This window comes from Thamnophis elegans, chromosome 3, assembly GCF_009769535.1.
Source record: "Thamnophis elegans isolate rThaEle1 chromosome 3, rThaEle1.pri, whole genome shotgun sequence".
Taxonomy (NCBI): domain Eukaryota; kingdom Metazoa; phylum Chordata; class Lepidosauria; order Squamata; family Colubridae; genus Thamnophis; species Thamnophis elegans.
The window spans coordinates 84786524-84801899 of NC_045543.1; the positions used below are offsets into that span (position 1 = coordinate 84786524).

The 15376-nt window shown below is 37.1% G+C and overlaps 1 protein-coding gene across 5 annotated transcripts in view; it reads left to right on the forward strand.

Annotated features, from left to right (window-relative positions):
• Window positions 1-15376, forward strand: part of AOPEP (aminopeptidase O (putative)) — a 220715-nt gene that overhangs the window by 65317 nt on the left and 140022 nt on the right. For all 5 annotated transcript variants that reach the window (XM_032214527.1, XM_032214530.1, XM_032214529.1 and 2 more), the window contains exon 6: window positions 1349-1538. In XM_032214527.1, coding sequence (XP_032070418.1) covers window positions 1349-1538 — 190 coding nt within the window. The remainder of the gene's footprint in view (window positions 1-1348; window positions 1539-15376) is intronic.

The window sequence follows — 15376 nt, forward strand, 5'->3', positions numbered from 1 at the left end:
AATTCAATAAGTTTATTTTGTATTAGATGTGAGAAAATGGCAAATAAATGATTTTAAAGAAAATTTTGTGTTCATCCAGACCTTGGGGGATTTATGGAACTGATGTTTTGTTTTGTTTTTCATTTTAACTTGATTATTTTGTTCTTCCAACCTGTTATATTTGTGTGTGTGTGTGTGTGTGTGTGTGTTTGTGTGTGTGTGTTGCAAGGGAAAACTGAATTGTTCTTTCCTGTGAAGTTTTTGTTCATTTTATTGACTACCCATAATATTCTGTTGTAATGAGTTTGGCCTTCTTACATTTAATTTAAGTTCTATTTTTACTATGTTCCTCCACTTTTATTACTAGATCTTGCAGATTATTTGCATTTTAAACTATTCAAGAGTGTCATCATCATAGTGTAGGTTATTGATGTTTTAAAACTCACCCTCTTGCACTTAATTCTCTTTATGTAAATATTCTACATAGTTTGAATAAATAAGTGGAATGCATACGACTTAATCTCTTTTACTGACCTGGTGCCAATCTGTTTGACAATTTTCCATCCAGACTATGGCTTCCTATCCTTAGGATAATTTCCATATCCACCTCTAGTACTAGTAAATGTCATAGAGATTTGTGTTATAAACTTTCCACCAAAGTTTCCACACTAGCAGCTATTCTTATATTTTCCTCAGATATGGATACCTGATATCTTTTCCCAAAAACATATCAAAGACTGTCCAATCCAAAGCAACCTTTGCATTGTTTACAGATATAATTTTATGGAATTAATACCAAGGAGAAAATACAGGTAGCTTATTGCTGGAATGACAATTTCTTCTTCTTTGACAATACAAGCAGTCATCTTAAAAGCATATTTCTGTAAAGAATAATATGGACTATAAAGTATGGTCTACTGAAGGCTTAGTTTACTCTTATTTGTTGTTCTGGTGTTTAGTTTTCAGCATTTTTTACTAGGTCCACTTTTCTGTTTTTTTTTTCCCTTTCCATAGTTGTTTTGATCTTTAGTTAAGAATATCTGTGGATTATATTTACACCTAGCCTTTGTTTAAGTATAAATGCTTCCATTGAAAGAAATCGGCCTTGTAATTTGAAAAATACAAAACTTTGGTTTGGGTTAGTTATTACAGGTAATAGACATTTGGTGAAACAAACACTTGGCAGAATATTTTCTTGGACTCTTAGGCAAAAAACAATAAAGTGCAACCTAATTCCTTAAAAAGTCTGAGCTAGCTGTCATGGCATAGCATACTTATAGTAATAACAGGCTGACAAGACTGATAAAGTGTACGTATTGCTGTAAACACAGCTCTGTAATGTACTTTCTCCTTCATTCATATTTTGCAGCCCACATATCATCTTCCTGTCACAGAGCACATTATCTGGAGAAAGCAACCTCTGCGGAACACGACTGTGCCATGAAATTGCTCATGCCTGGTTTGGTTTGGCCATAGGGGCACGTGACTGGACAGAAGAATGGCTTAGTGAAGGATTTGCTACTCACTTAGAAGATGCAATTTGGTCAGCAGCACAAAAGGTACAGTTAGAATAATCCGTAATGAAAAAAAAAACAAGGGCAACCATTAGTTTATGCCGAGAGTAGGCAACTGTGCTCCCTTTATAACTTGTTATAACCATGTGGGCTCAGGAATACTGTGAGTCAAATTGTAAAAGGGCCATAGTTGTTACTATTGGTTTACGCAATAATAATATACTCTAGAGTCCTAAAGTATTTATTTTGTTGGATAAGGCTACAGAAAATACCTTACATTAATTGCAGATCATATATCTAGACTGGTGTTCCCAATCTTTGCAAGATGGGTGGACTTCAACTCCCACAATTCTCCAGCAAGCATTTAAAGTTGCCCAAGTTATAAATACAAACTTTGTGACTTGAATTGCGCATTGCATTCTTTTGCCAAAATGGGCTAAGAAGACTCATTAGAAGCTGATTAGGAATGTCTTCATAAACTTTACAGTGAAGCACAGCATCATCCTGTAATTGTCTTCTCTTTACAAGAATAAACCTTTCAGAATAGGGCATTTTTGCAGTATTTACCCAACAATGCTACTGAGTGTAAGATAGTAAACCACAATAGCATGAAGTCTTCTAAAATGTATTCTTTGTATGTTGGTTTAAAATAAAATTTAATTTGATCCAATCGAGCTCTGACATATATCATGCGCTATATTCTGTTTTTAATTTTTTATTGAGAATTCTGGCTTTGAGAACTATGATTGTATGATTTTGTCCCAGGGCTGTCAGCATCTCGCTTGAAAATTCCAAGTTTTGTAGTTTGTCTTTTGCTTGTCTTTTTAAGTATTTGACTATCAGGGTAAGATGCATTGAACCTTGAGGTTAAAAATGAGCATTGTAACCAATATCTGAACACACACATAAAATTTTTATAAGCTCTTCCTCTCAAAATAGAGCAAAGATGACCAACAATAACTTCCTCTCTAGGTTCTCATAGTTAATGTCTGGATTTAACTGAGCTTCATATTTCTTTTATTTCTTTTATTTATTTGTTTCCAGTTTTTATTATTATTTTTATTATTATTTTTACAAAATAATAATAATTAGTTTTACAAACAACTCAAGGATGTGAACATACACTTTCTTCCTTCTATTTTACCCACAACTATAACCCTGTGAAGAAGGGTGGGCTAACCAAGAGTGACTGGTCCATTCATGGTTCAAGCATCCTGTCCTCAAAACATTTCAAAGTCGCTAGATGTGTGAAAATAAAAAGATTGCTGCTTAGCCCCTCTGAGCATTCAAAGCAACCTGGGTTATATGAGTATCTTCTCTCTGAGTAATGTTGCATGACAGCCATGTTTCTAAAATGAGGAACTTGCTCTATTTGATGTCTTCCGAGGATCCTACATAATTTTTTGAAGACCCTGGCAAAATGAATTACCTTTATCTTCTTATACTTTACTCACAAAATATTCATTTATCCAAAGATAAATCCATGGGGATAATCTTTTCCAGCAGTATTGAAATTATTATTTTTTCCTGGGCAAATGGGCACAGTTGCAAAAAAATAAAAATTCTCTGACACTTTAAATTGAAACTTTCATTATAGTCTAAGAATATATATATATATATATATTCGTAGATTTTCATGGGTGTAGGTATATGCTGGTCTTGTTGTGTTTGGGTCTTTTCCTGTGTAAGATTGAGATTGTCTTGGCAACGTTTCAGCGAGGTCTCACTCGCCATCTCACCCTAACCCCAACAACATGAATAAACGTGACGATACCTCTTGCTTACCAGACATCTGGAAACCAGCCCTAGTCAACAAACAAGCCCCACACACCACCCAGGCTGTTACAACACAAAACAACAATGGAACACAGCCAGCACCAATCAGCACCAATCTACCAATCGTGATACAACCACACAACCAATCATTCCACTTACTGAAACAAGGCCATCACTCCACATCCTCCCCCACCAAGATTTATAGAAAGACAGCAGCTCTGACCACACTTTAAGCCGAAAACACCAGCCTGAAGATCTTTCTCTTTCCCTCTCCCCCTCCCTTTCTCCCTCTCTCTACATACATACATACATACATACATACATACATACATACATACATCCTAAAGATTTTCTTCCTCTTCGTCTCCTTTTCCTTCTTCTTCTTCTCCTCCTCCTCCCCCCCACTTTCTCGATTTTCTATAAGCCCATCTCTAAATTTCATCCCTCCATATTAATCAGCAAAAGCCCCGTAAGAGTTGTCAGGTATAATAATTTAAACTGTTTGTATCTCAATTTGTATGTAAACAATTTCCCCCTTTGAGTCCATAAAAGGCTACATTAATGGCTGTGAGTACAAGAAATCTTATGACTCCCAGATGATTGCAAAACATCAGTTTCTGCTATGTACTCAGAAACACATAAAAAAGATGTACAAAATACAGAAAGTTACTCAAAAACTCTTCTTGATTGGGAGAAAATTTTTGGCTTCTTTTTCAGCCATAATGTCTCTTGCAATTTGCAGAATGTCACTTTGCCATTCCTCACCAGAAGTGACTCCCTCTCCTCCCCTCCCCTGCCCCCTCCCCTCCTGTCTCTCCAAAATTCTCTTCTTGCTCCCATTTTAATTTGAGGATTCTGCCTAGTATCTTAACTTTTTCTAATGTTGCACTTTTCTGGACAGAAAACTCTGACTTTGTTCCGAGGATCTGTTGGAGCCACTTTCCCTGCTTATGATTCACATGCCCAAGTGTGCCTATATGACTGCCTACCTTGGCTTGTATTTTCCACATCTTTTCTAGTTCTTTCTTCAGGTACTTCCAAGGTATTTCTCCAACCTCTCTACTCTTCCTGGTGTTGTCATTTGACATCACTATCATCGCCACTCCTGTCTTCTGGTCCTTGTCTATTATCACAATGTCAAGAGAGATGTGCAATATTAGTATCCTTTATCATCATGTGTTGACCTCACCATTTAAACTATGATTTGTAGCATAATCAACCGGAATGTTCACTCCCATTTCTCTTTGTATTAGTGGGTCAATAGATTAAAAAGAAAATGATGTATGAAGCCTGTACCCAAAATTATAGTTCATTACACTCAAACCAAAATCATTGGGCATCTTTGACCAGGGTTAATTATTGTACAATAAACATTGACTCCTAATTGCAATGTTTCATGAAACTTCTTTTCGTGTTCGATTTTCCGCTTGATGAAGAAGCAAATGTTCACCTGGAATGTTCAGATCACTTATTGCTCACCAACATTCTAGTTAACTCGAACAAAATAAATGACTTAAGCCATTCCTGTCATCATGCAAGATTCCTGATTCTAACTGTTAGGAAGAGGTGGGGAATGGTATCTATTTGGAAATATCCTAGTTGATAGCTGTCCTAAATTCCATGTAATTATATGTTTGTAACTATTTTAAGGTCAGGTTTGTTTAATTTCCATCAGTGGGAAAAATTTTATTTGATTCTTTAATGGGACCAAAAATGTGAGATTTTCAAGAGCACTGTATTTATTCTTTCTTTTATATCTAACGTTGATAATTTAGTTCTTACGAACTAATTTAATCATATATATATATATCTTTGTGGATGGAGAATAAATAAGGCATGACAATTCTTTACCGCAAGTGGAAAATCATTTGTTCACTTATAAGCTGACTAATTGGCCCACGACTAATTGTTAGATAATACAATAAATATTCTTGTGGGTTGTGGGACAAAAAATTAAAGCTTTTGAATGAATCATCCACATCTTCTGGTTTTCAAGGCTACAATGAAAAACAATTATACTGAAATGCTGTGCTAGGTCTTGAATACATAATTAACTTTTTTTTAGTCCTCAAAGAAAAGCTATCCCCCTTTAGAAATATTTTTACCAGGCTATTAATTTTAACATTTACATTGCAGCTCTTAATTTTTGGTTGTATAAGATTTAAAACTCCCCAAAATATTTTGGATTTTTCCAAATATTGTGATAAAACTATACAGTCATGACATTGCAAGGAACCATCAAGTGCAATCCACTATCCAATGGAGAAAACTATATTAAAGCATCTGCTTGCATCCAGCTAAGGAATTGCCTGCCTGAGTAATTAGTTTCACTGTCAAATTGCTCTTACTGTTAGGATCCTTCATAATCTTCTTTCCTTAAACACATTACTCTGTGTGCTGCACTCTGCAAGGATAGAGAACAAACCCTGATCTTTTTCTGTATGAAAGACAGCTGTCATAGCCTTCTGGGTCTTAATATTCTCTGATTGCTCTATTGCTCTTTGTAGGATTTAGTTTTTAATGCCCTGATCCTCATTGCTGTCCTCTGAACTGTTCCAGTTGTCCGAATCCTTCTCTAGCATTAAATCCAATCTTTGAGCTGGGTTGTGATCAGAGGTGGGTTTCACATTCTTATACCACTAGTTCGCTGCGCACTGAAACTGTGAGTGTGTGTGCATGCATATGCTTGCTTCATGAACATGCGCACCTTCTGTACCTTTGCTTTGCTCATGCACGCAGCTTGAACCCATGCACGCGGCTTGAAACGTGGCTAAGTAGGACGGCGTAGAGTGGGGGCAGGTGGATGGGCCCACGTGCAGGTTGCCACTACCGGTTCGCCTAAACCGGTCCAAACCGGCTGAATACCACCACTGGGTGTGATCATTGTGAAATGATTAATCCCTGTGATTCAGAAATGATATTTTTATTGATGCAGTCTAAATTTTGTGCGCTGTTCTTGCAAGAATGTTATACGGTTGGCTATATTCAATCTGCAATTGACAGGAAAGTTGGAGTTGCCAGAAATTGAATCCTAAGACACAATCTTTTGGCTTGTCAAATACTAAGAGGAAAGCACTGTTGCCAAATCCTATCATTTTAGGAGCCTACAATTTTTATTTTTTGTTACCTAGAGTTTCAGGAAACATAAGAAAGGCGGAATATTATTACCAAGGAAGTCAGACATTTTTGTCCTTTTCCCATCCCTTCATGACTTTTGGATTTGGGGGTTAGTTCTGAATTTCAACAAAGCAGTTACATTTTGATAAGCTTAACTTAATCTCATTTATTTCTACATTTTCTTTTTTTTTTAAAGTTGAATAACACAGAAGGATAATTTGAGATTTGCAACCAATTGGCTGAGGACTGCAAGAGAGGCTGTGGATTGTTCTTTCTATTCTATTTCTAGGAAGTTGTAGAGTTGGCTACATTTGACCGCCTTTACACATCAGTTCTATTAATTCACTTGTACAGTAATTCATTTCTACATAATCACCTGGGATTAACAATTGGGATTAAATATCATTGTGGATTCCTCATCATTTGTAATTTCATAAATAGTGGAGTAATTTCCCACTGTTCTTCTGATCCATTTTTGCAAGTACCATATTTTTCGGAGTATAAGATGCACCTTTTTCCCCTCAAAAAAGAGGCTGAAAATCTGGGTGCATCTTATACACTGAATACAGCATTTTTTGCCTCCTGAAACCCATCCCCTTCACCAAAATGGCAGTGCGTAGCCTTTAGGAGGCTTTCAGAGAGCTCCTGGGGCCTGGGGAGGGCAGAAATAAGCGAAAAGCGGGTCATTTTTTGCTGAATTTTGCCCCCTCCCCAATTCCCAGAGCATTCTATAAGCCTTCTAAAGGCTATGCATGCCCTTTTTTGGACAAAAAAACAGGCCCATTTCATGAAATACGGGCCATCTTTTGCTCATTTTGTGGGGGGCACCCCCTAGGAGCACTCTACAAGCCTCCTAAAGGTTATTCATGCCCTTTAAAAAAAATGGGCCCATTTTTGTGAAAAACGGACTGTTTTGGGGAGGTCTGCGGAGTGCAAAACCTTTTTTTAAAAAATGTGTCTCTTCAAAATCTTGGTGCATCTTATACTCTGAAAAATACAGTAATCAGACTTCTAAACATTCAGCAAGGATGTTACTCCTACCTACTTCTACCTTATGTTCATGAGGATGCTTGTACATCCCAATTATGCTATGAGCTATACTTCTTAGAAGGGTCACCAGTGAAAGACAATCATGATAAATGAGGAATCAGGCTAAACACTGTTAATTAGAGAAGGGAATATCATTGCATCATTCTACCAAGAAGGCAAAGCAGACATTTACAACCAAGGCAATATCAAAGTGATAACTGACATCTGAGAATCAGTGAACTGAAATGCACTAGGAAGAGGCACCTTATATCACAGGAGTGTCAGATATTTTACAGTGGATGAGAAGCTAAGAGACTAAATGAAATAGACATTACTGTTAACAAAAGAGTGTCTATATTGGTGGTTGGATATAAGCCCATAACCAACACACTGCTCTCCATTTGAATCCAAGGCAAGCCAATCAGTATCAGGGTGATCCAAGTCTATATTGATGGAATCAGGATCAGACTCTTCTTATTTCTGGATTTCTGAGGTAACATTTGTCTGGAGTGGGCATGCCAGAGTCTTCTGACTTTGTGGAAACAATAACAGTCAGGATGAATGCACCACTCATCTTAGTCTTGCCATTGGTTAACTACGTTAAGTGTGATTAAAGCTATCTCAGTGCTATATTTTGGTCTGAAACCCAATTGAAAAGGGGCCAGATAATTCATTCCTGGAGCTGCAAGTTAACAACCTTCTCTAGAAAGCTAGGTTTTCACATAATGTATAAAAAAAAATCATAAATTTAAGGCATTTATGCCTCGAGTGAAAACTTTAGATTGATTTCTTCTACTGTATGATCCTTTTGTTTGGTGCTTTGCTATCTATCCATGGTATTCTCAAGGGTCTTCTCCAGCACCAGTGTTCAAAAGTATCAATATTTCTTTGATCCTTTCTCAAACTCCAACTTTCCCTTCCATAGACTGCCACAGGAAAAACCATTCTCTGCATGATTCGAATCTTTGTAGATATAGATACATCCTGACACCTGAATATTTTTCCCAAAGCTTTCATTGCTATCCAGCCAACTGCTAGTCTGCAGCCTATTTCTTGATTGTGCCTTTACTATTCATGGGTAAAGGTTCCCCTCACACATATGCGCTAGTCATTCCTGACTCTAGGGGGCTCATCTGTGTTTCAAAGCTGAAGAGCCAGTGCTGTCCGAAGACATCTTTGTGGTCACGTGTCCGGCATAATAGAGATTTGAACCACTGAACTGCCGATCTTTCTCATCGACAAGCTCAGCATTTTAGCCACTAAGCTACCTTGTCCCATCTTACTATTTATAGATGATCCTAAAAGATAAAAACTATCCACCTTCAGCATCTTCATTGCCAGGTTCCTGTACATGTTGTCATTAGTATTGTGTTTTGTTATATTTTAAAGCTTAGCCTCATCTTTTCATTGACTTTCATTGTTAGAGCTTGCAGATTATTTGCACTTTCAGCTACCAGAGTAGTGTTTCAGTATAGCACAGGTTATTGATGTTTGTTTCAATAGGTTCAAAATCTTCTTCCAATCCACGAGTTTCCTTCAATAAGGGAATATGCAGAATATATATTGAAGGAAACTCGTGGATTGATAGAATATTTTGAACCTATTGAAACAAACATCAATAACCTGTGCTATACTGACACACTACTCTGGTAGCTGAAAGTGCAAATAATCTGCAAGCTCTAACAATGAAAGTATGCAACTTTGTTTCACTCCTTTGCCAATCTTTGATCTTATTAATTAAGCAAATATCATCTTGTGGCACCTGGAAAACATGCCAGGTCTGGCATGGAATTTCTGCCCTCTGGAATTATCTTCATCCAGAGAGTCTACCAAACTCCCAACCCTTATACTGTTCATGAAAGATTTGAAGATTTGGTTATTTACCTTGGACATAGGATGATTCTTTCTTTTATTTCATTTTCATTTTCATTTTATACAATCACTTATATACTGTGCATAAAAAAAAAAGAAAAAAGGAAAAAAAAAAAAAAACCCCACATAACACTTCATTCCCCCATACACCCTCTCTTCTCCCCCTCCAACTTTCCTTTCACCCCTCCAGCATTCCCCTCTTCTACTTCCCTACCCCCTCAGACATCTCCCCCTCCCTCCATTTCACCCTCCATACATTCCCTCTCACTCCCTCTTTACTTCTCCCTTCTCTTTCCCTCTTCTCCTCACTTTGGTGTATCCATACAATTCAATTTGTTTTTTACAATAAAAGTAGAAAAAGAAAAAAAGAAAAAAAAAGAAAAACGAGCCGCAGTACACAAGTGAATTCTTATTGTTCTAAGGATTGAAACTGTAATTCCACCCTCCCCCCTCCCCCCTATAATCCCCCCTCCCTAACCCCCTTACGGCTTCGCAGGTCCCATGCCCGGCATAATTCTTTAACAAGCATTTGAGTATAATAAGGCCAGCTAACTTTAAAATTAAAAAAATAAAATAAAAGTAAAGCCAAAAAGAAAAAGGAAAAATAGTAGAAAATAAGAAATAAACAACACCCACACTCACACACAAAAAGAAGAAAGAAACAAAAAGGGTCAATAAACCCACTACGTTAACACAGCTTCCCATTATCTGTAAATCTTAAACAATGTGACTCATTCCAAATTTCGATTATTTTGCTACTTGCAGGGTATCAAACTGTATTAGAGCCAGGTAAGTTGATCAATTAGAATTCCCCAACTAAAAGTCTCCTTGCTTTGTCTATCTATTCAGACCTTTAATTTATCTCTTTTTTATCCAAATATCCAAACCTTTCTATAACACCATTAAACTCAAATACTTCTTTCATTTTTCATTTCCAACACCTCCCTTTCTATCCTTACCCACCTCCACATATAAATTTTTTACCTTCCACCCTGCCTTTATCCATATCCACATACATATTTTATCCACATTCATTGCTCCTCCCATGTTTACTCCACTTTCCTGAAGATTCTCCGACCAGTCTTTCTTAACTTTATATTGATATAGCAACTCAAACAAACATCAGCTTGCGTTCTAGCCCCAGGTAATCTAATTAAACTTTCGCTGCCCTTCCCTCTCCCACGCACCTCCCAACTCCGTTCGTCCCAAACCGCAACTCAAAAAGATCACAATTTCCGCTCTCCTCGCCTAAGAAAATAGTTCATGCACAATTTGAGTTAGAGTTCAGACAAAACTTCTGTACAATATATGTCCACAATCAGCAACGCTTCTTTCAGTCTCCATGTCTCATCATCGATATGCCACTTTTCCATTTTATCCCAGACAGAAATCATAAAACTTTAAAAACATCGCTTAGTCTTTATTCTTTAGTCTTCTGCCCTTCCGGAAGAGAAAAACAACACCCTCCACCTTGTAGCCACGTGTCTCGCTGTTTGTCTTCTCCTTCTCCTTGCCTCTCCCCAGATCCGGATGAATCAGGAAGTCCCGCCTTCAGGGTCTCGTAGTAAAATTTTCGGGCTTCACAGACGGAGTTAATGCGGTGTTTTTGATTGCCAAATGTAACTGTAATACCAGCTGGGACTTCCCATTTGTATGGAATCTGAGAATTTCTGAGTTCTTCGGTTAAGAAAGCGTACTGTCTTCTTGTTCTTAATATTTGAAATGGTATCTCTTTAAAAACAATCAAGTCCTCCCCATCAATTATCAACCTCTTTCCGTAAAGCCTCTGTATTATCTCATTTCTAGATTCCCTTGTAGTAAAGTATATTATTATGTCCCTCGGAAGCTGTCGCTGTTTTGCTACCCAGGAATTCTGGCGGTAAATTCTTTGAATCTGCCAATCAAAGTTAAGTCCCGGACTTCCCACCAAGCGACTGAAAGCCTCAAAGAATGTCTGTTTCAAATTCTCCTGTTGGTTTTCACGCAGTCCTCTAACTCGTATGGCAAAGGCAGCCTTGTTATAATTTATCATGACAAGTTCTTTTTGGGCAGATTCAATTTCCTGTTCTAACGTTTGGATTTTTGATATCAGATTAAGGTTAGTTTCTTCCAAAAGTTCCAATTTGTCCTCTGTTTCAGCAATATAATCTGTCATGACTGTCATTACTCCGATCATATCCTGCTTTGCCTGAGCAATTTTAGCATCAAATTGATCACATAAATCCGATATCAGTTGATTAATCTCCTGTCTGAAATCATTAAGCGTTTTGAGGAGGAATTCTTGTGTTAGCAAATCTCCCGTGGAGGGTGTAGGAGACAAGGGTAGCGGCTTCATAGCAGTTTTTGGAGATATGTTATTAAGGAAGCGCTTCTGTTTAGGTTTGGGAGCCATTCCAGAATAAAAATAAAAGACAAGCAATCAAGCGAGCCAAAAATCAAAGTCTGTGCTCCCCTCAGTTAATCTTTTAGCAATTAGTACGGAGAAGCCTTCAGGAGGGTAGGGCTTACTAGGTACGTCACATCAAACACAAAAGCTACGAGATCACCATCTTGTGACGCAGCTAAAAAAGAAAGGGAGCCTTTTGCGAAATTGAAGCTGGTATTTTAAATAGTAATAGAAGAAATTCCTCGGGAATGGTCCCCGCCCGGATTGGCTTTTAAATAGCTTAGCTTTGTCCTGGGGGGGGAGGCAATCTGCCTAGGCTGCAAAAAAGGCAGCGCGGAAAACTGGCCGGAGTAAAGGCTCAGCTAATGTTGAATCTCTTCTCCATTCACAGCAAAAAAAAAGCTATGAATTACAAAGAGATCCTAACGACTGACCTCCTCTCTGCCCCTTTCTGCCAGAAAGGGGAGATATCTATAGATCTTATAAGATATACGAACCAGAGTCCTGGCAGGAGCTTTTTTGTGCTCCCGACGGCGGCAGCTCCTCCCCTCGAAGCCCCGACATAGGATGATTCTAGAGTTCCTTTTTTTGCCTTTTGCTTTTGTGTTGATCTTACCTTGATTCATTTTCTCTACTAATTTATTATACATTTTATGTGTATATCACAGGTGGGTTTCTGCCGGTTTTCCCTGGATTGGGCAAACCTGTAGTGGCGGCAGCAGGAGGCTCTGCCCACCCATCTGGACGCTTCTGTGCATGCGCAAAAGTGTCATGCAAGCGTGCAAACATGCAAGTGAACCAGTAGTAAAATAAATTGAAAAACACCACAGGTGCATATGTTTCTCTGTGTGTGCCTCTGTGTATATTTTCTATGTTTTTCCTAATTGTAAGCTGCCCAAAGCGATTTGGGAGTTGGATAACCAAACAATCAATAAACCTAGAGTCACTTCTGTTTAGCCATGTTCTATTCATGCTTTACTTTTCTGATTAGTGTAGAGGTTTTGCCTTAAGTATTAGAAGAAGTAAAATAGTATTGATCACTGGAAACAAAAATAATTCAGCTAAAGCTTAAACATTTTGGACACATAGTACAAATACAAGAATATTGGTGGGGAAATCACGATGTTTAGAAAATGTCAGAGGCAATTGAAATCAAGGCTCAGCTAGCAAGAACTCATCTGACAGATAATGTCTGACGTGGAGCACCTAGATTAGGAAAGTTAGAACAAACATACAAATAATTTTTTTTCATGTCCTACTTATAAGCTTCCCAAAGATGTTTAGATGAAACAAAATATCTAATGGAGACAAGTGACATCCTCAGAGCCAATTACTGAATAAAAGGCAAAAGCATGCAGAATTCCTAACTACCAAGCCTTTCCGTTGCTCCTATAGAGCATTACATAAGATTAGATTGAGTTTGAGAGAGAGAGAAATGGGTTGCCCAAATTCCCAAACATCAGGATTCTTATGTTTGTTTTATGTGTCTAAAATCCACCATCACATTTCTTAACTTCAGTATTTTTTTATATAAAGTTTTTTATTTTTTCATTTTCATAACATATAGCCACATGTATACTATTAAATCGCCAATATCATATTATATTATTAAATGTTTACATCAATTTGTCTTACCATCAACTCCCAAAAACAATTAAACAATTATTGGCTCTTCTGCTCTTCATACACCCTTTTTGTACCATCCATCATTTTCTTCTCCTTCTCTCCTCCTCCTCCCTACCTCCTTTCTTCCCTTTGTTGTCCTTCTTTACTTCCCCTTCCTCCATCCTCTCTCCTTCTCCTCTCTCCCCTTTCCACTCCTTCTTTCTCTCCTCCTCTTCCCCACCCCCGCCCTCTCTCCTATCTCTCTTTTCTTCCATTACCTCTCTCTTCTACTTCACACTCTTCATCTCATTTACTTGGTGTATTTCAGCTTCTGAGCAAGCTCCATTTTATGTTAATGGTATTTATAATCCCTTTTCAATATATATATTTAATTTTAACATATATCTTCCTCCTCCTTTTTTTAAAAGAGAAAAAATGTATACATATATAGTAACTGTGTTTTTTACCCGCTCCCCCTCTTTAGCCTATTTTTGGCTGAGATGTAGACCTGGTTTCAATTCCTAGCTATTCTCATCATTATAGTTATATAATTATGCATTCTTGCATCCCCAAATTTGTGCTTCTGTCTTTAAATATCAATAATTTCCCATTTTAAGTATATTTCATGTTCCCTCTCCATTTTTCCATATCTTGGTTTAGGTTACCCTTAACTGACTTTAAATAATCCTTACTATTCAGTATTCATTACAGTTCCCTTAATCTACTATCTAGAATAACAAGTGGTACACATCTCACTTTGTTCATCATCTTAGAAGTTCTATATATGTCCATGTTTTGTATATTTTAACCCATGCTTAATTGTCCTTCCATTGTCATATTCAATCAATTAGCAACTCAATTTAATTATCATGTATAAAAGTGCATCACAAACCTCTGCTTTACCATCTCCCCATAACAGTTTCATATTTGTCCATATTCCATATATTTTAACCTTTATTTAATTATCTTTCCATTGTCATATTCAAACCGTTAGCAACTCAATGTTATTGTCATGTTTAGGAGTAAACCTCTTTACCTTAGCTTTATATTTTCCTATATAACAATTTCTAGTTGTCTGATTTTTTTCCTAGTAAGTCTTTTGTTCCACTTCTCTATTCCTGTCTTCTCCATTTTCTTTATTTCACATGTCCACCCTCTTCAATTTTCCCCAAGCCACTGTCAAACCCAAATAAATCTTTTATATTTTCCTTTGTTGGGACGTAACCCCCTTCTTCAGTTTTCGCTATGCCACTGTCACCCTCCATAAGGTCTTTTGTCTGCTTTTTATTTCCTTTTGTTGGGACACATGCCCCCTTTACCCAATGTCGAACTCAATGAAGTTTTTTGTCTGCTTTTTATTTTCCACCATTTCTATCCCTTCATTCTTCCTCCCCCCTTCTTCCTTCACTTCTACCTTCAGTTCCTGCTTCTCTGAGTTCAGAAATCTATTTAGACTTGATTTTAATGATTTATGCATATTTTTTATAATTTCACGTAGTTCTTCAAATTCCACCTTTCCATAATATCCAGTTTCAAAGTTACAGTTAATTATACAGTTCTTATTTCAAAGTTCTGGCCCACCTTAAATTTAGCTAATTCAGCTAATGTGAAGCGGAAAAGAAGCAGGACCCATCTTGATCTTTGCAAAGAAAAAAAAAATCGTATTTTCCCAGTTCTTGATTTTATTATTATTTTCCCCCCTTGTTACCTTCCACTTCTCGTTGGTTATAGTTGCTCAGAATATATTAATTGGAACAAACTTGTATACAGCTAAACTCGGGTATGTTTCTCTTTGCCTCCTTCTTTCCCAAGTTCTGATTTATGGCAGTTGGTTAATTAAATCTTCCTGCACAGGCAAGATTAGATTATCAGTTATCAGTGAGAAAATAGTGCTTTTTTCTTGATTTTTTCCCTTGTTACATTCCAACTCTCATTAAGTGGAGTTGCTTAAGATATATTAGTTAGAAGAAATGCAGATGAAGCAAATCTCTTTGATATGTTGGGTTTCCATTTCAAATCCAAAACCAAATTTAGACTTTGTATTTAAGTGGGTTTGTCACTTCTCTACTTTCTCCTTTTCTGTCCAAGTTATTTCAAG